Source organism: Macaca mulatta, chromosome 18, assembly GCF_049350105.2.
Source record: "Macaca mulatta isolate MMU2019108-1 chromosome 18, T2T-MMU8v2.0, whole genome shotgun sequence".
Taxonomy (NCBI): Eukaryota; Metazoa; Chordata; class Mammalia; order Primates; family Cercopithecidae; genus Macaca; species Macaca mulatta.
The window spans coordinates 1655893-1683845 of NC_133423.1; the positions used below are offsets into that span (position 1 = coordinate 1655893).

General features: G+C 43.2%; 1 protein-coding gene across 29 annotated transcripts in view; it reads right to left on the reverse strand.

The window, feature by feature from the left end:
- Positions 1-27953, reverse strand: part of ATP9B (ATPase phospholipid transporting 9B (putative)) — a 295624-nt gene that overhangs the window by 58426 nt on the left and 209245 nt on the right. For all 29 annotated transcript variants that reach the window (XR_013408181.1, XM_077974850.1, XM_077974843.1 and 26 more), the window contains 2 exons: positions 18108-18220; positions 14594-14842 (listed from right to left, as the gene is read on the reverse strand). Coding sequence is in view for 28 of the 29 variants with exons in the window: in XM_077974850.1 (XP_077830976.1) it covers positions 14594-14842; positions 18108-18220 (362 nt within the window). In the remaining variant the exon portion in view is untranslated. The remainder of the gene's footprint in view (positions 1-14593; positions 14843-18107; positions 18221-27953) is intronic.

The window sequence follows — 27953 nt, forward strand, 5'->3', positions numbered from 1 at the left end:
TTCTTCCCCACAAGCTGTAAATGATGCCAATGCTCCCAAAGCTAATTTCCAATTCACACAGTGAAAGGTTACGATTACATTTTGACCTGTAAATTGCATCTTTCCGTGAACACCCTGTCATCTCATTGGTGCCCCACTGCAGTCAGGACTGAGCTTTCTATATTTGGTGACTCACATCTGTTTATTATTTAGTTTACGCTCGGTTTCACAATCCATTTGAGCAAACAGTAGCTTATAACAAAAATCAGTTTAACTTCTTATACCTAGCCTAGCATTCCATCTAATTGTTTTTAATTTGTAATCACCTTGAGGATTAACTCTATATAATGCCAACCAGAAAAAAAGAATATCCAAATTTTTCATAAGATATAGATGCTTGAATTACTGTTCTAATGTAACTTGCCTATTGTTGGACCGAATTTTGACAATATAAAATTAAACATAGCCAGGCATGGTGGCATATGCCTGTAATCCCAGCTACTCGGGGGGCTGAGGCAGGAGAACAGCTTGAACCCAGGAGGCAGAGGTTGCAGTGAGCTGAGATCGCACCACTGCACTCCATCTCAAAAAAAAAAATATATATATATATATATATGTGTGTGTGTGTGTGTGTATATATATATATATTTGCCGGATGAAATAACTACAAGAAAAATAATTTCAGCGAGGATATGCAGTACTTTTAGAATCTTTGCTCCTGAATTCATACCTAAGTACTCAGGACTTCATGCAGACCTGGTCCTCCTTACTGAAGATACATCAGAGGAACCGCTGGTTCCCATGGACACGGCAGATTCTCCAGTTTTGGTTTGGAGCTTTCATATCTTATTTCATGCTCTGCAGCTCTGCAGCAGGTGAGTGTGGGGACTTGACTAGGTGAAGGCAGCCTAGCGAATTCTCTTTGTACATCTGAAATATAGTCATGACGTTCTTTTTGGAAGGCTCTTAGAAATAACTTACATCTAGGGACAGCAGATGTAGAAATTAAAAGAAAACTGCAAAGGATTGATGAGTTTGAGTCTATTATCTTCCTAAAGACGTTTGAGAGATTAAAATATACACTTTCCTAAAGTACATAAGCTCCCTCCCAACGTAACACCCACAGCATCCTGAGGCTTCCTAGTACGTAAGCTCCCTCCCAATGTAAAACCCACAGCATCCCGAGGAAGTGGGACAGGGTTTTCCAAGCAATGAGGGCAGGCGGGTGGGAGTTCTGCATGGCCAGCCAACCAGATGGCCCACATGCAGATCCAGCAAAGACAACCTGTCATTACAACTCCCAACTTCAGAATCAAGCTGTCCGAGCAAGACTGGGGATTAGCTTCCAACAATAGACAGTTATGGGGACTGACGGCAGCTAGCTCAGTGTCAAATACATTTGTTAGAGACCCATTCTCTGACTGTCCCCCTGGCCCGGCCCCGGGGCTCTCATGCTCCTGGTGTGTGTGGAGTGCTGGCTGCCTGCGGCCAGGCCCTCCGCATCACTCTCCACCCTGCGGTCTTAGTTTCGGCTCAACCCCAGGTCTCCAGAAGGCCCCGTTGACCACCTGATCAGAGCACTGTGTGCCCCTCCCCTTCCCCGGCAGAGGACATACTCGCACTGCGCCTCCGCTGCGTTCCAGGGACCAACACTCCCAGGTCCGGGCTCCTTCCCTCCCAGAACCTCAGTACCCCGCACAGGTCCAGGTGCGCTGTGCTCACCGATTTAGACTCATTTCTTGAATACATGAAAGCTGAAAATCTCCTGTTTAAAATGATTTAAAAGTGGAAAGCTGAGTGGAATTCTGAAGACACGGCAAAACCACAAATGGGACACATTCTCAGCAATCCGTGTCAGGACTCTCTGGGCCCTGGACAGCCTGGTGAGCTCACGGCTGCAGGGCAAGCGGGCTCTGAGTTGAAAGAGAGTCGCTCTCTCCCTGAAGTTACTAGTGTGCCTCTCAACCATTTATTCACATATAAAATGCAAATCACCTGAAAGCAGCAAATAGGTTAATACTAAATTAATTAAATCAAAGAGTATTCCTGTGAGCCAAGTTCTGTAGATGCAGAAATCACGGCAATATTTGCTTCAGGACTTTATTTTAGATTTATTTACATGGAGAATCACATACATGCATCACCTCTACAATCAATTCAATCCCGAGGAACTCGAAACTGAATTCTGGCAATAAAGGAAACGGAAACGTGGTGCAGATATTCTTTAGGCCGGTTTCCTTAAATCTTTTTGTGCTATCACTGTGGGACACTGAGGACAGCGATTCCAGCTGCAGGACTTGTCTTGTTAAGCGGAGAGAGGTAGGGAAGGGAACAATGCGGAGGACGGCGCAAGCCAGTGAAGCAGAGACCCCCATGGAGCCGTTCAGTGTTCCCTCTCGATCCACTCACATTAGCCAGGAGAGGCAGGCCCCTCCCAAACTGTTAACTCTTCCCTCCGTATTCACTCACATTTCAAACACTCTACATATACGAGGACATTTTATTTTCTTATTGAAGCACTTCTGGAAGTCAGCTTACATGTCTTTAACGAGGCAATATTTAACAGTGCTAAAATGTTTGTTCCTCAACCTTGATTTTTAGTGTCTGACATGGGTCTCCAACTTTCCTGAAAGTGAAGCAGAGAAGCCCGTCCTTGCTTCCTTCCACTGCAGGTCCCAGAACACCCAAGGCCTCTCCAGCGAAGGCACAGCCAGCTGGGGGTGAAACGGGAGGCTGCAATGCTGGCACTCACCGGAATACCACACAGATGGTCATGATGACCCTGTGCCTAGAAAAGCACTTTTCTTCCCTAACATTTTTAACATTTTTCCAATCTCACAAGGACACAAGTTAAAGGAAGACCATACCACCTGGAGCTGTCACCTTGTTCTGCAGAGGAAATATGACTGGGTGATCTATAGTGAGATCTGAAGCTGTGCTACCGTCTACAGTGACCCTGTGTCTCCCATACAATTACAAGATAAATACTAAAGGCCAAATATCACAAAGAAGAAACTGGTTAAACCACTATTGTAAAATAATCACAAAAAAGGACAAAGCACTTAAACATATCTGAACTTTTATTCGGTAATTTTCTGAAGGGTGCATATATACAGTGTTTCTTCAAGTTGTCAATAAAATCTGAGCAAGCAGCAGGTTCCATTTTTAAAAGCTTAAATCCATACGTGACTCGGACGGCCTTCGTTCCTACCTAAAGTCCTTGTCTTGTCCTAGGTCCCATCCGGACGTCACATCTAGTTTTCATGTCTTCTCTTGGCTGTTACAGTTGCTTGGCCCTGCCCAGTTTTTGATGACCTCGACAGTTTTGAGACGTACTGGTCGGGTATTTTGTAAAACATCGCTCAATTTGATTTGTCTGGTGATTTTCTCACGAGTAGACTGGGGCTGTGGGGCTGGGGAGGGCGACCATGAAGGTGAGGTGCTGCTGATCACATCCTGTGGGGGCTGCGTCTAGCAACGCGGCTTTTCACTGCTGATGCTGACCTTACTCACCTGACTAAGGTCGTCCAGTTCCTCCTTTCCCCCTTTCACACCATGCTCTTTGGGAGGAAGTCCTCGTGCGTAGCCCACATCTAGAGGAGGAGGAATTATGCTTCCCAACTTGTGGGTTCAGTAGCTACACACGTGATCCTTTTGCACAGGAATTCTTGTGCATGGGAGATCTTTCTCTCCCATTCATTTATTTATTCCTATCAGTTTGGACTCCTGCATATTTGTTTCATACTGTGGGCTATAATCCAGGGCGACCGACTTTGCGGCTCATACTGTTCCAGCATTCACCACAGGGAGCTTTTCCAGTTGGCTTCTGTGTCCCTCTCACACACCCCCTGCCACGCAGGCAGCTTTTTCTGTTTGTTGGCTGGCTTTGAGCAATTCCTTACTTTCTGGCAGTACCAGACGCTCCAGGCTCAGCCTGGGTATTTCCTGCCTTGGTTCTAGAATCAGCCATTTCTCCAAGGAGCCCTGTGTGTGTTCTACCACACGATGACCACGTTTCCACCACCCTGGAGAGGTGCATGCTTTTTTACCGTTCTTTGGCACTCACCCCACTGTTGCCAGCATAATCCTGGACTTACCAAAGTCTAAGTAAATCAGCACCTTTACCTGTACTCTAAGGACCTCAGAGTAATTTAATTCCATTGACATCAATCACCTCTTAACTTTTGGCTATTACCACGTATCTTAATAGTTTTTCTATATTAGATCCCACAAATCACTACTTTTATGAGGTATTTTACAGTCAATATTCATATCTCTTTTTGGTGATGTAGTTGTTCAAATCTTTTGCCAATGTTTAAATTCAGGTGATGCTTTCTCATTACTGAGTTATGAGAATTCTTTATATATTCAGCATACTAGTCACTTATCAGGTAAGTATTCTGCAAACATTTCCTACAAGTCTGTGGCTTGTCTTCATTTTTTTTTTTTTTTCAAATTTATGTTGAAATTCTAATTTATCTTATTTTCTTAACAAATGTCTTTAGAAAAAAAATAAATTTTACTCTGAAATTCAATTTATCATTTTTTTTTCTTTTAGAACTTTTGCTTTTTTGTGTCCTTAGACATAACTGTCTAACTCTTTCTTGCTCAAGAAAAGTTCTTACAGTATGTGATTTATTTGTGCCTCAAAATAACTGACCTATAAAACTGGTCAAAAGCCATTTTGGGTGATTTTTCTAAATTTCTCTTCTCATCTACTCAGATTTTATGGAGTCAGTTTTGAAATTTGTTTCTCCAGAAACTAGTTATTTTACTGTCTTTGAAAACATAAGCATTTGATCTGCGTTTCATATTTCTTATAAACTTTTAAGCCTATTTCATATGTGTGAACTTAGTTTACATTCACTGTTTTGTATTTACTGTGTTTTGCCAATAATCTTCCCATTTCATTTAACCTTTCAAAGAGTCAGCTTTTGAATGACTGCTTACTCAATCATTATTTTTATGTTTTCCTTTACTTTTTCTTCCTCCCACTTTCCTTTGGTTCTGTTCTTCTTACTGATTTAGTTTGATGCCAAGTTAACATATGTTCCTTTCTTTCTCTTGATGCACAGGGCATCTGGTGAGGGTGCCAGGTGCTCTCTGACATGTTGGCTGTGCTGCGGTGGGGCTGCCGTCCTGAGGTCACTGCTACTGCTGACCACATTTGAGAGGTGGATCCCTGCAAGAGCTACTCCCTGTTTCCCACGGAGACCACTTTGATCTCTGCCCTCTTTGCCACAGCTTCTTTGAGGCCATTATTTGCAGTCTTTGGTTGGACTGTATACCAAATGTGTTAGCTGCCAACAGGACAGGCATGGGAAGAAGGTTGCTGAGGGGTGGATGGAAATTCTCGGGTGTGCGCCTCAGAAGCCGTCTCCACAGCAGCAGCTGACACGTGGCTGCAGTCCTCACATTCAGGTGGTGGGTGGAAGGTTGCAGTGGACATTTTTCCCTGTTTTCCTTGGATGCTATCAGGGATGGTGCAGGCAACCACAGAACACAATCTCCACCTGCACGACCGGCCATTCATCAATTAGATTTTTCTTTACTCAGTCGGGAGCTCTCTAATAATCGTACTTCCGACGCCATCACTTGATCTCTTTCAAAGCGATTGTGTCCGCATTCAATAAAAAACTGGCAGAGTAGTTTATCAAGTACCCCTTGTGTGCTTCTATATTAATATGGAATTAACTGCTGCCTGACATTATGATAGGAAGTAATCTCTGAAATGCAGAAAGACCAGAATTTAAAGGTTTAGTACATTTCAAATGACTATTTCTCTGATACTGAGCTGTTAGAAATTTCTAATAACGTGATTCTTGACAATACAAAGGCAAAAAATAATTAAGATGTGAATGGGAAAAAATATATGTAAGCGGGAACCTGAGCTGAATCTCATGCACAGGCTGCTTAGCAACACACTGAAGTAATCTCTACCACAGGCAATTTGTTTACACACTTGCACTTCTCCGTGCTAAATAACCACTCTGGGAAACAGACCCAAGAGTAGCATAGCCAGGAGTAATATCATATGAGAGAATACAAATTACGGGACAATTTTTATCATTAATAATTCTCTGTAATTCCATTATTCAGAAATTTCTGAGCTACTATTCTTAAAAGTTAGGGAGAAATTCCTTTATCATATTAGCCATTCACACAGGCAGCTGCCTGCTACACTATAAATATACATTTTCTTACCATGCACTTTATACATCACAATTTAATCACTGAGATTTCATCATTTTTGATTGTGATTATAATCATCTTTATATTTTAATGGAATTATTAACATAAGATGCAATTTGATCATCTGAAAAAGCTGCTAATCAATATTCACAGACAGGCTATGTAGTATTTATTCTCTATCGGTCCTGAAGGTCACAGAGTGAAGGCTCTATGTCACTGACAATGATTTGCTCCTCACAAATATATTGACAAAACACCACAATTAGTCTTGCTTCAATAGGCACACACGATAAAATGAATTAAAAAATACAGCACGCCTCATGCATTAGTGCCTACTTCTGTAAACCCAAAAGCAATACTATTAATAACCCACTTGTGCTCTGTCATTAATTCTAGCTGATTCTTGCACACAAATACTAGAGTCAGACAATGACAGCTACATTCTGAAATAATATTTAAATATGGAACTTACCAACATGAGAAAACGCAGCCACAGAGGGGAAAAGAATAAGACTACTAAACAGCCAGGCTAGAGGAATAAGCAGTCATTGAGAATCACAGTCACTCTGTTCGGACCAAAAGAGGCCAGCGGTCTTCAAGGTTCCTTCCACCCCATGCCTTCATCACTTGAGCTGACACCCTCTGCACTCGGAGGCTCTGCCCACTGAGCTTCTGTCCTTCTCCAAGGGCTCATGCCACCAGTTCGGTGCTAGTGTTCTGTGACTGCACTGGACATATGCCCGAACAGTTAAACAGAGCTGAATTTTAATTCTGTGAGGGAATTTCCAGAGGGCATTTAACATTTGCTCAGCTGGAGCCTGCTATGCTGAGCCTGCGGAGACCAAGTGATAGGCAAGCAGAACTTCCTACTCTTAGAGAAAATGAAATATTGATCACTTATTATAAGAAACAATGACCAGAGCATAAGTAGGTTCCACATTATGAATACAAAATCAGTTATTTACACTTTGACATCACCATCACGTCTATACCTTCAAGTATCATATCACCAAACATACCACACAAGACACATCACACTTCAAGTGTTTAATTGCTTATGCCTCACATGACCTTTAAGGATTTAAAATTAATTTCTCAGAATTCACTTATTTGTATAACACAGATTCATCTAGGCGCATGTGTAGGTAAGGTGAAAGATTGTTTCTGCTTTAGGAAAAATGAAAATCAAAGACTGCTTATTTCGTGAAGAACAGCAACTGTGTATCAGCGACTAAAACTAGGGCACTCTACTTACTAAACTCCATCCTTCCCAACGACCGAGATAACACAGCACCACAAACAGGGTTTAAGAGGCTGGTGCGGGTGCACAGTGGGTGAAACTAGTTAAGCCTCTCAAATGATAATGTTGCTTATTAACCATAGATGTTGTGATAGGTCAGAGCTGAGGTTAAATAGAAAACATCAATTGAACCATTTCCCTAAATAAAGCTCCAGGGTGCAATATTCTAAGCACTTTATTCGATAAAAAATGCTTTTAAAATGGTACTTTGGTGATCGGGAAACACTGCTATCATCCGTCAACCTAACCGCAGCAAAGTTCAATAAGCTAAATAACGAACCATTTAGATGATTTTCCTGAGGCTTTAGGGACTTGCAAACATTGTATCAATAGAGCTCTTTAAAAATTATGATGAAGTCTATTGTTTTCATTTTTCAGATTTAAAACACGTTTTAGGGATTTTTAAAAGGTTATTTAATGTTCTGCTATTTTTAATCATTGTCCAGTTTCCCAAGTAGAGACATTTAGACAAGTAAAAAAACTTAACTGTAAGGTTAGCAATGTCTATATTACAATTTCTCTAAATTCTTAATAATCTTGGAGTCAATGAAATCTCTATTGTGAATTCCCAATTTAAGATTCAAAAAGTATTATGACTTATATTAAAACTTAAAAATAAAAACTCCCAGATACTTTGAATAAAAAATGTGGAATAAGGTAATATGGTAAACATATAATACAGTATTTTTAAAACTTCAAATACAATTTTCTTTGGGAAAAATCTCTAGTCTAGGTTTCTCAGACTTATGATAGAAAAACACTTCTTTTTCAATGCATAATCACATGACATTTTTGAGAATTTCCAGAATGCCATAACAGAAAAAACAATGCATTTAACCCTTTCTTGGTAGGAATAACGGGGGCTTGCCTCCTCCTACAGAGCAGTTGCTTGTGACCTGTGTTTGTCTCACAGCCCACGCTAGAATGCTAAAAAGACAGCAACTGATAAACCTTACAAGTCTCAACTCATCATCTTGTTGGTCGAGATGCCCAGATTCGCTTATGCCTCTTTGCTCAGATTTTCTATTACTAAATAAATAGATCTGACACATACACACATCCTAATTGCGAAAGTGGTTCTGAGTTTAGCTACACAGATTTTTACGTATCTATCAGTCAACACAGTCTATGAACTACAATAGGGCTATGACTAAAGGAAGCTTAACAACCGAGCCCACTGACAGAACGGGGCAGGCAGCGGCATGCTGGCAGGGAGGAGGAGTGGAGCGCGGGTTTCCACATTTCCTCAAAGCTGAAAAACCCTGTACGATGATGACATTGTATTCTGGAACTTTTCAGAAATCTAATACTTCAACTGATCCCAATTTTCACAGACTTTGCCAATTATTTTCTGAAAAGAGAGAAGTGACAATGTGATTCACAGGAAGGAATTTAAGTTCTTCATCATAATTTCACATTTGTACCAAAAAGGCAAATACCATCTAAACTTTGGGACACGGCCTTGCTAAACTATAGGAAACCAGCTCCTACTTAAACTTCCAATAATATGGCTTTAAGGACCAATATTCCTATAGATGTGTTTTATTCCCCTCCTCCGCCTTGACCAGTAGCTCCCCGCACCATCTTTCCACACCGTCAAGGTTCGCTCAGCAGGCGGCGCTCGTGAGCCCCTGAAAAGAAGGTGGATGTGGCGCAAGGAAGATAAAGCCTGCTGCTCAAAACCTGCAATACACATGGAGAGAGATACCCACCCAAAAGACACATGGGAATCCTGCGAGCCAATGGGCAGCTGGGGACCCCCGGCCGGGGGTGAGGGCAGCCAAGGGATGTCAAGCTAGGGACGAGCACAGAAGGAGCAAACGGGCGAGTGCTGGGAGGCAGCTGCACACAAGCTTGGCACAGCTTTGTTGAACAAAATGTTTTGAATAATTATAAAAGTAATGGAGTGACTACAGAAATTTCAAGTAGTAATATAACTGCATTCAGGAAAAACTAAATGATCCCTTTATGCCAGTCCACAGAAGGCACCACTCAATCCACATGTACCCACCATCACCAATTACTGATGTGTCCAGAAGAGCATCTGCATGGGGCAGTGGTCGAATCCAAGCAGGGAAGCCAAGCCCAGCACCTTGCGAAGGGGCGTGAGCAGACCGGTCTGAACACTGTGCATGGGGATCACTGGAGGGAAGGCGGCAGGCACACGGAGCTACTCAGAGAGGTCTTGGGAACAGAAGGCATTATGTGTTTGACAGCAAAAGCCTGACACGAGGGGAGGCTGCACGGCTGCGTGTAAGTGTGCCCAGTCACACCGGGCACGGAGATTCTCACGAAAGGCTCGATGAAACACAGAAGCTCCGGTGACGGTGACCGCGTGGTGACAGAGGAACGTGTACTGGCTGTGACGCAGGGCCGTGCCATCACAGCGGCATCACTGACACTTATCTAGAGACAGGAAGGCGGCGGGAGTGTGGAGAAGGATGGAAAGCCAACCTGCGATCTGCGGAGTCTGAGAGGAGATAAGTGATCCGTGTTCTCAACTTCCCATGTTTATAAAAACCACTTTCACCGTTTTCGCTACTTTTTCACCATCCTTTAGGTTCTTACCTGGCTAATGATGTGTCATAATTACTAAATTGGTCTAGTTTGTTTAGAGTAAGTTAGTATCTTGACTAAACAACAAAAAGAAAAATGCCTATGTAACTAAAGCTTTAAATAAGCAAGCTTGTTTTCCGAAGTCTAGCCGTGGCTTATACTTTGTCAAATACCATAAATCTGCGGGCGCATTTAGGCTTTCTTCTTCCTGAGGTCACTGTATCAGGAGATGTTTATATCTGTCCCCCGGACAGCTTCAGCTGAACCCCCTAAGAGTCACCACCACAAAAAGTGTACAGAAAATTTAAAACATTGGTGGAGGAGGGCCTCACATCCTCACATTCACCCTAGTTTATCAAACTTTAGTTACATAGGCATTTTTCTTTTTGTTGTTTAGTCAAGATACTAACTTACTCTAACCAAACTATACCAATTTAGTAATTATGACATGTCATTACCCATGTAAGAACCTAAAGGATGGTGAAAAAGTAGCCAAAACGATGAAAGAGGTTTTTTTATTTTTATTTTTATTTTTTATTTATTTTTTATTTATTTTTTTTATTTTTTGAGACAGAGTCTCGCTTAGTCGCCCAGGCTGGAGTGCAATGGCGCGATCTCGGCTCACTGCAAGCTCCGCCTCCCGGGTTCACGCCATTCTCCTGCCTCAGCCTCCCGAGTAGCTGGGACTACAGGCGCCCACCGCCTCGCCCGGCTAATTTTTTGCATTTTTAGTAGAGACGGGGTTTCACCGTGTTAGCCAGGATGGTCTCGATCTCCTGACCTCGTGATCCGCCCGCCTCGGCCTCCCAAAGTGCTGGGATTACAGGCGTGAGCCACCGCGCCCGGCGGTAAAAGTGGTTTTTTTAAACGTGGGAAGTTGAGAATATGGATCATTCACCTCAAGTCCTAAAAGTAAGTCAAAGGGAAAGATTTATAAAATGCAATGGTTCTCAATTGTGGGTTGCAACCTTTTAGATTTTCAAAATGGAGAAACGTCCAGCCCCAGCCCAGCATTTCTTTTTGTTTTTTATTTTATTTATATATATATATTTTTTGAGACTGAGTCTTGTTCTGTCACCCAGGCTTGAGTGTAGTGGCGTGATTTTGGCTCACTGCAACCTCAGCCTTCTGGGTTCAAGCAATTCTCCTGTCCCAGCCTTCCAAGTAGCTGGGATTGCAGGAGCCTGCCACCGCATCCGGCTAATTTTTTGTATTTTTGGTAGAGACGGGGTTTTGCCATGTTGGCCAGGCTGCCCTCAAACTTCTGACCTCAGGTGATCCACCTGCCTCGGCCTCCCAAAGTGCTGGGATGACAGGCATGAGCCACCACGCCCAGCCCCGGTCCAGCATTTCTGTAATAGGGGTGCTAGTGTGCATACATAAAAAGTTAAGTATTTTAAAAAAGAAGGAAACCCCTAGACATCTACCTGATGTACAGACAAGTTTAAAAACCCCTTGCTTATGTGTGTATCTTTCCTTCCCAGGAAAGTGGTTCCCACATCTGCACACAGACATGAGAATTGCCTTCAGGACACGAGATCTAGTCCCATGATCCTGGAAGCCTGTGCCCCGTCAGGACACGGTCACAGTGAACGCTCATGGAAAAAAGATGAATGACATTACTGGTTGTTTCCTGAGCCATAAAGTGGTAGAATTCTTCTGCCTCTAGAAGCCTAGACAAGAGACTCCTGCTTTGAGGCAATTTTAAAGTAAAAGTCGCTTGCCACCTTTGGTCAGCTCTGCAGACAGCATAGCTCCTCCTCAATTATCAACACACATTTATTCTGTTCTGTCTTCTTTGGGCTACAAATCGGTTCCAGTTATTACTCATAAGGCAATTTTCCAAACGTTCTAAACTCATAGGTGTATATTCTGACTTCTTACTTAATTTTAATCAGCAAAATGACGATGCCCTTCCCAGCGCTGGAAATGCCGTACTATGCATGATCAGGTGCACACGCCAGCTCTGCTTCCTCATGGTGGCCACAGTCTGTCCCTATTCTCACCTTTCCACGGCAAGGACTTGAGTCTCTGCTGCAAGATGTATTATCACCAGAGAAAGAGGCTCTCTCACGCCCCTCTACTCTTCTTCCTGTCTCTTCTCCACGTGCCTCCCTGTCTGTCTGGCCCACCTGCTGATCAGCAACAGAGGGGTTTTAGGCTCATTATTTCCACTGTCTGTGGAATTAGAATTGAGCACCTTTCATATCTATACATTCAGAAATTGAACGAGTATCCTAACACTTTCTAAGATACAAATTTTAGTTTTTTAACCTGTGAATTTGCTTTGTCTTTGTTTAGAATCTTAATTTTCTACTCGTTCAATAGTCATGGAACCTACACTCACTCTGCATCTTCTTTTGTTTAAATAGCTTTATGGAGACACTATTCACCCACTTAAAATGTACAATTTAATTGATTTTAGCATATTCACAGAGTTGTGTAACCAACATGATAATCTATTTTAAAACATTTTCATCCCCCTAAGAGAAACCTTCTACTTGCTAAAGGTCACTCCTCAGCCCTTGACCTTTTACCTGCTGGGGATCACTCCTCCACCCCGACCTTCTACCTGCCGGGGATCACTCCTCCCCTGACCTTCCATCTGCCGGAGATCATTCCTCTCATGACCTTCTACCTGCCGGGGATCACTCCTCCACCCCGACCTTCTACCTGCCGGGGATCACTCCACCCCTGACCTTCTACCTGCCGGGGATCACTCCTCCCCTGACCTTCTACCTGCCGGGGATCACTCCTCCACCCCTGACCTTCTACCTGCCGGGGATCACTCCTCCACCCCGACCTTCTACCTGCCGGGGATCACTCCACCCCTGACCTTCTACCTGCCGGGGATCACTCCTCCACCCCTGACCATCTACCTGCCGGGGATCACTCCTCCACCCCTGACCATCTACCTGCCGGGGATCACTCCTCCACCCCTGACCATCTACCTGCCGGGGATCACTCCTCCTCCCCTGACCTTCTGCCTGCCGGGGATCACTCCTCCACCCCTGACCTTCTACCTGCCGGGGATCTGTCCTCCCCTGACCTTCTGCCTGCCGGGGATCACTCCTCCACCCCTGACCTTCTACCTGCCGGGGATCACTCCTCCCCTGACCTTCTACCTGCCGGGGATCACTCCTCAGACCCTGGCACCTGCTGCTCTGCTGTCTCCATGGGTCTGTCTGCTCTGGACGTGTCATGGCAATGAAATCACATAGGTCTGCTGGTTGCCTTCTGCACCTGCCTTCTTTCACTGAGCAAAAGGTTTCAAAAGTGCTTCAACACCATCACAGACACGGCTCCTTCCTGCCATTTGTGATTGGATGATGCTCCATGTGTGCGAACAGACCCCATTTTATTGATTGATTGATAGCTGATAGACATTTGGGCTGCCTCCACTTCCCGGCTCTAACACTGCTGTGAACATTAACATACAGGTCTTTGTTCTCATGTCTTTCGGGTGTACACCAAGGAGTGGAATTGTGAGGCATATGGTAATTCCATGTTTAATTGTTTCAGGAACACCCAGACTGTTCTCTAGAGTGGCTGTGCACTGTTCCAATCCCACCCACAGTGCACGAAGGTTCCAATTCCTCTGCGTCCTCTCAGCACCTGCTATGGTCTGTCTTTTTGATTCCTGTTATCCTGGTGGGTGTGAAGTTGCATCTTGTCTCTCGGCTGAGATTCTATTCCATTATGGGGGGGACGATGGCGCTCTTTTGTAATAAACTCATCAACCAGAACCACCAGACTCCTCTCTTAAAAACATTAGATCTGATTTTTCTCTTTTTATTTTCACTGAAGGTACCCCCCACCACCAATTATTTATGTATATGACACAGTTTTACAAAGTATCGGAAGATACTAGTTTGTTTACAGTGCTTCTGTGGTTGGCTTGATTACGGAACTATCTCAAGAACCTTGAAGGGACAAAGTGTATATAAAACTGTATATAAAATATACTAAGACATTAATTAAATAAATTTGATAATGATTTTACTGATCTAAAAATCAAAGAATGATGTAAAGTTAGAAATAACTAATTTACCATGTTTATGATCTTACCATTTCTGTAGGTTTTGGAAATTTACATTCCGATTTTCTTTTGAAATAAATGCCCTGTATCAAAAATCTGGCAAAATATGTGTAAATTTAATATGGAAACCTGATGATTCAATTTGGACACGGAATCCAAAAAACCGGATGATGTTGCCATCCCAGTCCCAAACTTCAACAATTTTATAACATGCAGCTTTGACACAAGTTAGTTTATGGAATCAGTAAACCTCGCTGGCATTTCTCATGCTGTTCCCTGTGACCAGCCCTGGGTGTTCTGGGATGTGCCGAGACGCGCCGGCCGCACGTCTGCATCTGCAAGGCCCAGGCTACGTCAGAGGCTACATGCTGGAATGAGCTGGGCAGTTTTCAACCTACAGCTAAAACATACATTAAAGCTACGGTAAACTGCTCCTCTATATTCCCCACCCCAGAAAGAATGAATCCTCATGACTTTTGAGTCCAAATGGAATGCACAAGCTCCCACGGTTTTGTGCTCTGACTGACCTCATCGGGGCTGGAAGCCTGGTAGGTGCGGTTCTCATCACTGAAGTCTTGGTCAGCCTCTGCGAACTCAGTCTCCCCAGTAACGCCGGCCCGAGACTCATACACAGGGGTCACGTTGTGACACAGCACGATGGCTTTCACGGCTTCATGGATTCGACTGCTGACACTTTTCCTAACTTTGGGAGCTGAAGATTGGGCTTTTCTTGGTGGAGTTGAACCAGTATTGTTTCCACCAGCTTGAGACTGCATCTTTAGAATATGAAACGTCACGTAATTAAAGATAGAGCAAAGAGATCTCGTTAACATGGAATTATTAACATATATGATTTTTATAAGTGAAGTAGCTAGAAATAAGTAGCCTCATTTGATTCTGATTATCTCCTAGAAAGCACTGATTAATGAGTTATATTTTTAAGCCTAGTACTATGAAGCGCTTTGATACATCCAGGTTGTCAAATACACCAAAATATTCACTATACTACTTAAAAATCTGATAATTTGTTTTGACTGTATTCATTTCAACAACGGCAATGATTTGCTACGTCATTAAACCCCTATTTATTCATGACTTCTAAAAGCAGAGTCAGTTAAAGAACAAAATGAAATGGTATACTTACAACTGCTTTCAGCTTTCTTTAAATAGTGTTGTACATAAAATTGTATAAAGCTAAAAGCAGGACAATATTTTTAAGAATCTTCCCTTAATACCATAAATTAATCCTGCTTTCAGTAGTCTCAGTTTAGACAGTCCAGTTTTGTGGATAATAACAACCGAATACAATCCTAAATTGCATTCAGAGGAAAAACGACTCCAAGTCACATCTTAGAATTCTGCTCCCTTAAAATACAATCCTAAGTTGCCTTCAGAGGAAAAACGACCCCGTGTCTTATCTCGGAATCCTGCTCTCTCAAAGCAAGTCCTCATTTAGGGCTTATGTCTGTGCCTGGCTCTCCTCAGCCTCAGCCGTGTTTAAGAGGTTTCACGGCACCACCGAAGTGATAACTTTTTATTATTCACCTCCTATGTGGTGGAGGGTGTCAGAGGACACTCCCCCTGACCGGAACAGGGCGCCAAACGTTTCTTCAGTTGACTTCGGAGTAACTCATGACAATCCTCCTTAGAAACCAAGACTCTCACGTTTGGACGGAGTGCACAGATCCAATGAACTGTGAATCTCCTGCCCATCAAATTACAGTGGTGCCGAATGAAGGGTTTAACTTTCTGCTCAGCTGGTGCTGCCTTTCAGTGAGGACCCAGCCCATCTGCGCCTGCTCACGCTGCTGCGGGACAGCAAACTCAGCTGGCTCCCTCCTTCCAAACTACGTGATGTTTGCTGATGCCTGCACAATTTAATGTCACACAAATTCCATGAAAGATTATGCCCTCTATCACCAAATGCCTCCAGCGGGGAAATATAATCAGGTTATAAAAGATTTGTGTTGCACGGCAGTGGACCTACTAGACTCCTGTCGTCTTAGTAATAAAACAGAATACCAATAGAGAATCAGACCAATTTCACATAAGAAGTACTGTCTGTTTAGCTAACAGAAGCTTTCAGCAAAAATGATTTTTAAAAGTTCTCTTAGGTGGAAGCACAGTATTTACTGTGTTTATATAATGATGCTTCATCTTTTCTGCTTTTAATTTTTCCTAATAACGTATTTGAAGCTATTAAAATTACATTCACAGATAATAATTTTTAAAAAGCAGATCTCATCTGGTACTATTTCAATGTAGAAATAGATTCCTGGGAGAAACTGTACTTCTTCTCCTTTAAAGATTTTTCTTCTATTAATAAATATCCTAGGTTACAAGTATTCTGTATCTAAATGAATTACATCCAAAATAATAATGTGTTTGGCTGTGTATACATATGTTTGTTTGCTTATGTGTGTGGATAAACATTCCATATGCTAAATATATACACATATGAGACTTCTTCCATTTGACAGCATGCCAACAGTAAAGCTTATGCCAGACTGGTAGCAAGTATACAAGAAAGAGAAGGTTTTCAAAAACCTGAATACAATGCTGACCACCGTATGCTACTCTGGAGTTGTCAAGAGTAGAAACGCTGCAATGGGAAAGTGTCATTTAGTCTAGTCTCTGCAAAAATCAAGTTTGAAACAAATTACTGTTTGTTTCAAAAAGTCTCCTAGACTCCACAGCTGACATCGCTGAGTGGCCTCTGCAAGTCTGGGCAGTAGTGCCGTGCAACGCTGGGAACTGTCACCCCCCAAGGCGAGCTGTGTACACTTTTGAACCTGATAGGCCTTAGCTCGTTATTATGTGTATTACTGTATTCAAAATAAATCAACAAACAAGCAAGCAGAAAAAGGGCCTCAGGAGGTGTAAATTCCTGACGCACACTGCAGCCTTGTCTGCTAGTCTCTTAAATTGATTCTCTCAGATCTCCAGGTTTGATGACACTGAATCAGTGACTTCTAATTATGACAGGCACAAAAAAAAGAATGCAAATGAATGACAAGGAAACACTCCTCGGGGCCAGGGCTGTGCTCCACGTGGTGGCTCTGAGGTGCCTACTGCCAGAACGCGGCTGTTAGGATGACCTGGGGCCCTGGACAGACTCTGTACGCAACCCACTGCCTATAAAATCTCCGGCAAGTGCTACAGCCTCTAGGCTAAATCCTGCTTTAAAAGCAAATATAGGCTGAGTATCCCTGATCCAAAAATCTAAAATTGGAAATGTTCCAAAACTCAAAGCTTTTTGAACGCTATTGATGCTCAAAGGGATGTTCGGATAAGGGATTATAGGTGTTCAACCAGTAAGGATAATGCAAATATTCCAAATCTGAAAAAAATCCAGAATCCAAAACACTTCTGGTCCTAAGCATTTTAAATAAGGGATACTCAACCCCTAATTCCTGTTCTCAGAACTTCAGAGAGCTTTGGCCCCAGTGAAAGGCAGAGTCCTTATCTATTAGGGGCACATAATAAATATTTACAGGTGAAAGAATGTGGTATTTGAGCTCCATGTCGTAATATAATAATAATAATGAAGAACACCTACAGATGAAACATCACCACCTGGGCACTGATGACAGGAAGGTGAGTGACAGATATGAGGTTCCTAACACTACAGTGTCTACTTTTGTCCACTGAAAAGGCAAAAAAAGAATTTACCTTTAAAAATATGAGAATGTTTTATTATAGAGAAAAACAGGACTGTTAGAAAACATATTGATGTAGTATCCTACTGAATATTCTTCAAATACAATGTTTATTGAATAATTTTTTACAAATAACTCACTAGTAAAATGTAATATGAATAAATGACTTAAGCACACTATGCCTTCTACGATTTCACTCATGTAGAAATGCTCATCAAAGACGATTTCCTGATTCGTATATTCGAACGGATGACTGAAGTAGGAGGATGTTAAGACCACCGAGAAGTGTGCTAATTTACAGACGGGAACACACGAGGCTGGGGTGGACTCATGGCACGGGATGTGTGTGGAAGCAGATCCCACACAGGAGGAACCCACTTACCTGTGAGTAGGAGTCCCTGACATGGCTCTGGATCTCATCCATTGTGTCGGCTCCATAGGACACGGTGCCCAGGTGGAGCCGCTTAAACACCATTTCATTCTGGGTGAGGGTTCCTAGGATAAAGGGGACAACAGCAAACACATTAATGCAGGAGGCCTCGGGGAAGGCCCAGCTTTCCTACTGCACACACTGCACACCCACGTGCTGAAGCAGCTGGGATGCCCGACAGTATAATACAAAGTAGCATTAAGATTGTTACTTGCTACTATTTTCATTTTAACAGGAAGAACAAGGTATTTTCTCCCTAGCATGTCAAGGTACTCTTACAACATTTTTGTGGGTTTTTTTTTTCTTTTTTTTTTTTTTGAGACTGGGTCTCACTGTGTTGTCCAGGCTGGAGTGCAGTGGCATTACCACAGCTCACTGCAGCCTCCACCTCCTGGGCTCCTGATCCTCCTGCCTCAGCCTCCCGAATAGCTGGGACTACAGGTGCATGACACCACACCAAGCTAATGTTTTTGTTTTTTGTAGAGGCAGGGACTCCCTACGTTGCCCAGCCTGGTCTCAAACGATCCTTCTGTCTTGGCCTCCCAAAGTGTTGTGATTACAGACGTGGGCCACTGTGCAGCCAGCCTCTAACAACGTTTAATAATGGGAAGGACTCCAGTTATACGAAGAAAGTCCAGTCATTACCTTTCAGCTCAGAGCTGTTATTTGGAACAAATGCAACTTTCGCCTGTTCTGAAAGAGGCAGGCATAAAACTAGAAAACTGAGTCACCACCTTTATAATTACAATATAGAACACTGCCTGAAAAAGACATCAACGTGCCCCAAATGAGGGTGTCCATTAATTTTTTAAAAAAATCTGTTTCAAAAAATTAGGTCTTTTTAGCTGAACAGAAACGGATATTTCAGATGTGTTTAATCCTTAGCATCTATGTGCATCCCTTGGAATGACAGACAGGAGGTCTGTGAAACAGACGGCTTTTCTTTAGTATTTTCCAAATACTGGGTTATCTGAATGTGCCTCCCCAATGCCTGCTCCTCAGTGGACCAAGGCAGAAGGACCACAGTGCTTACTTAGGAGGACTGCCAGAAAAGTTGGGCCATGTATTAGGTGACAAAGAGATCTCACTTAACCTAAAAATACACATATTACATATGCATGTTTTATTTATTTGGCTTTATAGAAGCAAAGTAGCACAGGGAAGCTCAAATACCCTCTGGATATGTATGTAGCAAGCTGCCATGCGTGGTGCTTCCACCTTGCCCCAGAGGTGGGCAGGGTGGTGTCTGCACTTAGATCACAATGTGCTGTGATGCTGCGTGGTGCTTTCACCTTGTCCCTTGTCCGGGGGAGGGGTGGATTCTGCATTTATTTCACAACATGCTGCAATGTGGTGCTTTCACCTTGTCCCTTGTCCTGGGAGCAGGGCGGGGGTTCTGTACTTATTTCACAGCACATCCAAGAAGGGTTATCCACGGCTACTGACGACGTTATAAATCTGAGTATGAACAATGACACAGCCAATCGATTGCAATAAAAGTTGGACTTTCCACATGGTTGCAAAACATCCATTAAAATATTCACTCATTTTTATGTTCTTTGGCATGAGTGGTACTGGAATATAACCCAAAGCATTTTCATGTCTATGGTACCCTCTAATGGCATGAGGATTAGAGCACAGAGTTAATCCCAAGACATCAGTTAGGATCACAGCACAACAGGTCACCTGGCTCAGAGCCTTCCATCAGGACACAGCACTTACTTTAAAAGAGAAGGAAAATACAGCTTACAATTACTATTTTAGAGATTGTTTTGATAAATTCTCTTAAGAGAGATATAATAAAGTTTTAGAAATTCCAAATAGCAGCTAACTATCTACCTGAGATACCTGTCAGTTTTATAGATTTTGCCTTCCACAACGTTTTATGAAGCACCTTTAAACTGGCTGTGCTGTGTACCTTGAAAAAATGTCTCCAAGTTTCATAAATCTAAGTGGAAACAAAATCATCAAAATTACATGACAGGTAGTTTAAACCTTTTTATTTTGTCATGCTACCCTTGTTAAATAAGTATAATTAAAATACTAGGCTATATTAAATAATGCAGTTAGCAGCAATTTGGTCTCCGAATAACATAATGAAGTTCTACAAGTGCTTTATATTTTTGTTTGTTTGTTTTCTGAGACAGAGTCTCACTCTGTTGCCCAGGCTGGAATGCAGTGGCATGATCCTGCCTCCCAGGGTTCAAGTGATTCTCCTGCCTCAGTCTCCCCAGTAGCTGGGATTACAGACGTGCGCCACCACGCCCGGCTAAATTTTGTATTTTTAGTAGAGCCGGGGTTTCACCATGTTGGCCAGGCTGGTCTGGAACTCCTGACCTCAGGTCATCTGTCCGCCTTGGCCTCCCAAACTGCTGGGATAACAGGCATGAGTCACCACACCTGGCCTATGAGTGCTTTAAATAGCAAAAATGTGAGATGAAAAATGATAGTTTTATCATTGCCAACAGTTAAAAGATAATGAAACCTTCCATTAATTCATATTAGGGTAACTACAAAGTTTACCTCTATTATGTGTGCCTAAGTAAGCAGCTCTCTGAAAAATTATTTAACAAATGTGCTAAATTAAAAACATGTTATTTAGCAGATTGAGATAACAAAAGTATTTCCTTTAGACTTTTTTTTCTTACACTGAGTGTGAAGCATGATAATTTAGGGTGAGGAATCGTAATGAGGCATAAATCCTATGCAATTTGTAAACAGGACTATATGCCACTTTTTAAAATCCAACTTTTTTATTATGAACCATTTCATATGTAAAGTTAAAAGAATATTATAATGAACACCTGTATAGCTCTTACCAAGAATGAACAATTATTTCTTTAGGATTTTAAACGACTTTATCCAAGTACACAAAGAACCCTAAAGAAAAAAATAGCATTTCATTTTCCATCCAGTCCTCGCTCGGCATGTTTGTTGGGCGGCTGTGACAGGCTCTGGGTGTGGAGTCAGCTGCAAGTGCAGAAGTTCCACTGGGATGTGAGGTGCTGTTGTCCACGGCCCCCCAGCCCCTGGCTCAAGTCTCAGTGTCCTCACAAACAGGTTTGTGTCCTCACCGCAACCACATGCAACCCACAGCCCAACCTCGCTCTCCCTCAACAGCCTACACCTCTCTGTCCCTCAGCACCCGCTGAGACATCCGAAAGGGGCCTGTCTGGCCCCTCTGGCCTCTCCCGACGGGCACCTTCCCCGAGAAGGGCAAGGCCTCCCACTCAGCCTCCTCACTGTGCAAGCACTGCAGGGTGGTCCAAGGATGACATGAGGGCACCCAGGTGACACGCCTGACCCAATCAGTCCTGGATAAATGGGAGCTGCTCTTCCGCAGCCACCATCACCACCACCATCCTTTCCTCACTTTTTGGATTCAACAACCTCCCAAATGTTCTCATCCTCTTAATCCCGCCTCAGACACGGAGTGAGCCCCTCCTGAAGCGCCTTCGCTCTGCCCTCTCACCACGCGTCCTGACTGCAGCCTCTTCCGTGGCTTCCTGAGCTCAGCTCCAACATTCTTTAACCTATCTTCCCAGCAATGCTATTTCCGAAGACAAACACCTCCTCATTCTAGTGCATTGCTTTTAGTGACCACCCATGCCTTGCCACTGCTTACAAATCTACGCATCCACTCCTAAGACGGAGACAAGGCTCTGCACAGCCCGGCCTACAGCTGCTCCTCGTGGCCCAGCACAGGGCTCCGGAGAGCTGCCCGTGTGCAGCAGGAGCTACAGTGCTCCAGACAGTGATTCCCACATTCCCATAAATACCAACTTAACTGAGAATTTGTGTATTCTCATGAAAAGGCATCACTACCCATTGAGCTTGGGAGTAGATAACCCTGGGTCCAAATCCTGCTGTAACCTGCAGGCCTCAGAACTTCCTAAGAGTTGATTTAAGCTCTCCAAGCCTCAGTTTATTCACCTGTAAAATATGGAATACACCTCATATGTTGCATGGATACTGCAAGACAATGCACAAAGTGCCCCAAACACAAAGAGGGTGAGGGCGCCTTTCCTAAAGAACCCCACAGCATAATGGGGAGAGAGACTGCAAGAGATCACGCTACTGAGAGGCACTAATGCAGGGTCTGCGAGGTGCACTCACAGGAGACCGCAGAGGGGGGCAGGGACTGCTCCCAGGAGTGGTGGCATCTGACCTGTGACTTGAAGGATATGAATTTACTAGCGGTTTCCACAGGAGAAGCGCTCCAGGAAGAGGGAGCTGTATGTTCTTGGCTCACACATGGGTCTGGGAGCAAAGACAAATGCCTGTGAATGGAAAAGACACACTCAGGAGAAGGGGCTGGAGAGGGAGGAGTGGGCGAGGAGCTCTCTAGGTCCCATTAGGGGAGCACCGTAAAGCAGAGTCTCCCGTCCACCAAGAGGGCATACAGAGCCAGGCTCAGGAGTCCTGGCTTCATTCTGGATGGACCCCATCCAGGTAACAGAGTTAACTGAGGCATTATTCTAAGGACAGAGTGGCGGGGGTCAAATGTAGGGGAGAGAGCTGGTATCAAAGTCTAAGTGAAGGATGATGTGGCAGCAGGCATCAAGATAGAAAGGAAGAGGCAAATGCATGAAATCTTCAGAAGTCTAGAAAAGAGCATTGACTGGGCTTGGGAACCGAATGTGGAGCTCTGGATCCGAGACCTCGAAGAGCGGCTCAGGCTGACTGCCTTGCTCAGCGAGGCCGGCCCTCAACAAGAAACAGGAATTAAGAAAGTAGACAGCTTTGGGAGAAGGGCAGAAGACACAGGTGGTGAGTCTGAAGTGGCTATGGGACAGCCACTCTGCCTCTTGTGAAGGAGGAACGTCTTTCCTCATACTGATGTTCTGTTCCCATATCCTCTTTGGTGCAATGCCATTTTCTAGGTTCTGTGTCCATTGAAATATCCCCCAATACCACACAGTCTTGAGGACTGCAGCTTATTTAAGTCTTGAAATCTGGTAATGAGTCCTCCAACTTTCTTCTTTGTCAAAATCACTTTAGCTATCCTGCTCCTTTGCCTTAAAAACAAATTCAGAAATAATCTTACCTACAAAACAAATCTTGCTAGAAACTGAATTAAACCTGAATATCGAAAAGAGAAGTGACATTTTTAGTGTGTGGAGACTTTAGGTCCATGAGCAAACTCACTCTCTCTGTTTATTTCGGTCTGTTTTGGTTCCTTTCATGAGTGTTATGTAGTTTTCAGCCCACAAGTCCCGCACATTATATATTAGATTCACAGCAAACTACTGCTCTTTTGTCAAGGAATTATAAACGACACTGTACTTTTCATTTCAGCTGGCACATACGCACTGCAAGTGTGGATACACAATTGGTTTCTGCATGTGGTCAGTCTACCCCTGACCTTGCCGAACTTACTGCTTCACAGAACTTTTTGCACATTCCTTGGATTATCTAGGTAGATAATTATGCCATCTGCAGAGAGGGACAGTTTCTTTTATTTTTTTTATTTTTAAATTTATTTTATTTTATTTTTGAGACAGAGTCTCACTCTGTCGCCCAGGCTGGTGTGCAGTGGCGCGATCTCAGCTCACTGCAAGCTCCGCCTCCTGGGTTCCCGCCATTCTCCTGTCTCAGCCTCCCGAGTAGCTGGGACTACAGGCGCCGCCACCAGGCCTGGCTAGTTTTTTGTATTTTTAGTAGAGACGGGGTTTCACCGTGTTAGCCAGGATGGTCTCAATCTCCTGACCTCGTGATCCACCCGTCTCGGCCTCCCAAAGTGCTGGGATTACAGGCTTGAGCCACTGCGCCTGGCCTTCTTTCTTTATTTTTAACTTGATTTCTTCCTTTCTGATATCCATGCCTTGTATTCCCCTTTCTTACCGTACGGCACTATGGAGAGTGCTGGAGTGCTGGGCAAGCACCCGTGCTTCCTTCCTGACCTGGGGAAAGCACGCGTCTCCATCACACGGAGTGACGCCTCAGCCTCCGGTCTTTAAGATTCTCTTCAGCAAGCTGAGGATGTTCCCCTCTAGTCCTTGTTTTCTGAGTCTTCTTCCTAAATCATGTACGAGGGCTACATCTGTCAGATGCTTTTCTGCATCCTTTCCTGCTCTTTATACCCAGGCCTGTTCCGTTAAGGTCACTGTGGTGTTTCCTTCCTAATTACCGATCAGGCTAGCATTAGATACAATTACTGCACGACAATGTAGAGTCTTATCAAGGCGAAACATGAAATCCTGAGTCCCTGAGTAGCTATTTTATCTCCTTAAACTAAACATAATATAAGGTATTTTAAAGTGCAACAAATTTCTCTATTAAGAAGAGAATTTTTGACCTGGAAAGTACAAACTCCTACATCTAAATATAGTATAACTAAGCTACAGGACAAGCTACGGTCCTAATGGACACCCACATAGATCATCATGAAATTCCACAACCCACTTGTCTCACTAAAAAGTAGATGTATTACCAAAAAAACCCGTAACATATAAAATGTGTATTTAATTTTACTGAGTGCCTCATAACGTGCAATGAGAACGGTGGGCCGCATCTGGCTGGTCCCTGTGGGGTCTGGGTCGTCTCTGTCTTCTCTCTGGGTCGTCTGTCTTCTCCGTGGGTTATCCCTGTCTTCTCTCTCGGTCTCTAGCTGCTGAGCATGCATCTCCCCCACTGCAGTGGAATCTCCAGGAAGGCAGTGTCTGTATTATCCCAACTCTATCCCCAGAACCTGACTCCTAAATAGCAGCCAAAAGAGTTGCTGATTTAAATTTTTAAAAAAGAATTACGATAATGAGCCTAATTTTCAAAACCAGGATACTGGAAGGTATATAGAAGACTGCTGTAAACAGAAATCAAACACCTGCACTATTGTTTCTGCCCTGGATGAAAATATTTTCTGTGTGGAATCCAAAGTTGGAAATATTATACAAAAATCCGGAAGATACCTTCTGTATTTAGTTCTTTCCTGTCCTTAAAAATAATTGGGATTTATTTGAAAAATCTGTTTTTTACCTTGTTATTGATGTTGCAAAGTGCAGCTAGTGTAGGATGCTCACCACACATTTGGGAACATGCAGATAAATTTAAAGCCACATAAGATCTTTAGGAAAAAAACATACAATTTATGGTAACTGATTTTTGAAACTATGTGCCATTAAGTTATTAATACCTGTCTCACTCCTTCTGGGCTGCTATAACATGATGGCTCATACCTGTCATTCCAGCACTTTGGGAGGTCAAGATAGGAGGATGGCTTGAGCCCAGGAGTTCAAGACCAGCCTGAGCAACACAGTGAGACTCGATCTCTATCAAGAATACAAAAATTAGCTGGGCATGGCAGCACACACCTGTAGTCTCAGCTACTAGTGAGGTTGAGGCAGGAAGATCGACTGAGCTCAGGAGTTTGAGGCTGCAGTGAGCTGTGATCACGACACTGCACTCCAGCCTGAGTCACAAAGCAAGACCGAGAACCTGTCTTTAAAAAAAAAACAAAAACAAAAACAAACAAAAAAACCCCATAAATCCAGTGGTTTATAAACAACAAATGTTTACTTCTCATAGCTCTGGCAGCTGGGAAATGCAAGATGAGGCACCAGGAGATTTGGTGTCTGATGAGGGCCCTCATCATGGTGGAGCCTTCTTGCAGCATCCTCAGGAGTGGGAGAGGGAATCTGCCTCCCTAAGACCTTGCTTATAAGGGAACCAATCCCATTCATGGGGGTTCTCCCCATGGCCCAGTCACCTCTCTTAATTAGTACCATGCCATCACCTGGGACTTGGTTTCAACACAGGGATTTTAGAGAGAGATGAACATTCAGACCATGTGATGCCTGAGTATAATGCATCTGCTGTCAGAAACAACAGGCAACATCACTGCATTGTGAAGAAAGCTGTTCTAACGACACACATAAAAATTTAAAAAGAAAATGGGAGCAGAGGCTTGGCATACGTGGAATTTGCCGTGTGTGAAAATTATTCTTTAAACGTCACGTACATTCTGCCCTCAGACGTGACATAATACCCCCTTTCACTTACACAGTGGGCCAAAAAGCAATGAGAAAAACTGTAGACAGTAAAAGATTAAAGTTTTCCGGATATGAAACTTTATAATAGGTTTTAAATAACACAGTTTTCTTAGAGGAAATCAATGAGTGAGATGGTTATAAACATAATTATATGCCAATTTCACTTTGCTAGACCAATGTATTTCCGATGCTTTAGTAGGGCAGTTGATTTGAACAGTGAAATGTTGATTTTGGGTGTCTAATGGTCAAAATTTCCACTTTTCTGGTAATAATACCATTTCAACATGTGGAATATGCACTAGAAATCCCTCACGGTAGGTGGGGCATCAACCTTGCTGTGTGTCTGTCTCTGTGTGTGTGTGTGCTTGCACACATGGATGCACACACATGCCTATAGCTGGAATAAAACCAAAACCAACAGAAAACGTCATTTCTGTATGTAAATTTGAGAGATATGAAATGCAAGGAACTTAAATCCAGGAATGTATGCTTTTTCACCCCTTCTATATTTTCAAAAGGAAATGTTAAATTACCTCAAGAAGACAGACAGTCTCCTGAAAGCCCTGTGGCCATCGCTCCTTTTTGGATACATGGACCTGGGGCAGCTCTTTCATCTGAGCCCCCACCTCACTCCTTCTCTTGGTGCTGCTGAAACTAATCTGAGCCATATCATTTCAACCATGGGCATGTCAGTATCATTTGTGAAAGACACTTTAAACAGAACCGAAATATTATCACAACAGAAAGCCAAAACAACTCGTCCATGTCAAACAGAAGTCATGGTTCTAATTTCCAGGTGTCTCGTGTGTCACAGTTTTTATACTGCTTGTCAGAAGTATGGATCCAAGAAAGGTCTCTTGAGCCTCTTTTACTCTACAGCTTTCTCCTCCATCTCTTTCTTCCTTGAAATTGATTTGTCAAAGAACCTGGACTGATGGTTTCAGTTCCCACAATCTGCACTTGGCCATTGGCCATTTCTCCTGTGCCTGTGGGCCCTGTGTTTCCTGTGAGCCACGGCTGGGCAAAGCTGGTGAGGTGAGGTTCTGTGGACACCGCTCCAGTGCGGGGAGTGTCCTTCCATCAGGAAGCAGGGTGTCTGGTCACTGCCTCCTCTGATGTAAACAGCCACCCACCATCGATTCCCAGCCCATCAATTCATCATGGGCTGAAAGCGGCACATACATATCATTGACTCTGGGGCATCTTTGTCTGGAGAAGAAAACCCTGGCATTTCTAAATGCAATAAATCCACATGGACAACAGATGTTTTCCAAAAACAAAGTTAAATCATTTGTAATCACTCCATTCACAGACTCTTTCTAGTCAGTAAATCTGGGATTTTAAACCACTATTTTAATCCAGTGCTTTAGTTAGATATCCTTTTTCAGCTCGGTGGTAGTATTTCAAGTGCTGAGATTCCCAACTTCAGCTATGCTATTATACTTTGCTTCTTGCTGCTGCTTGGGGAAAACTGAGAGGAATTCTACATGTACGCAAAGACGCCTTGAAGTACTGGAGACCAGATAGCTGTCACAGAAACACACAAGGTGATGCTAAAATACTGAATATAATATCTGTGCATTTATGCATCTAATGGTTGAAAATAATTTAAAAGATAACTGAAACTTAGGTTTGAACTATTTCTCCTTTTATGTTTATAAAGCTTTGTATCTCAGTAGATACCCAAAAGTCTATTCAGTTACTTAACTGGAGCCAGGGAGAATGAAATGGAGAATTGTCTTAGTCCGTTTTCTGTTGCTATAACCAAATACCTGAGACTGGGTAATTAATTTTAAAAAGGAATTTATTT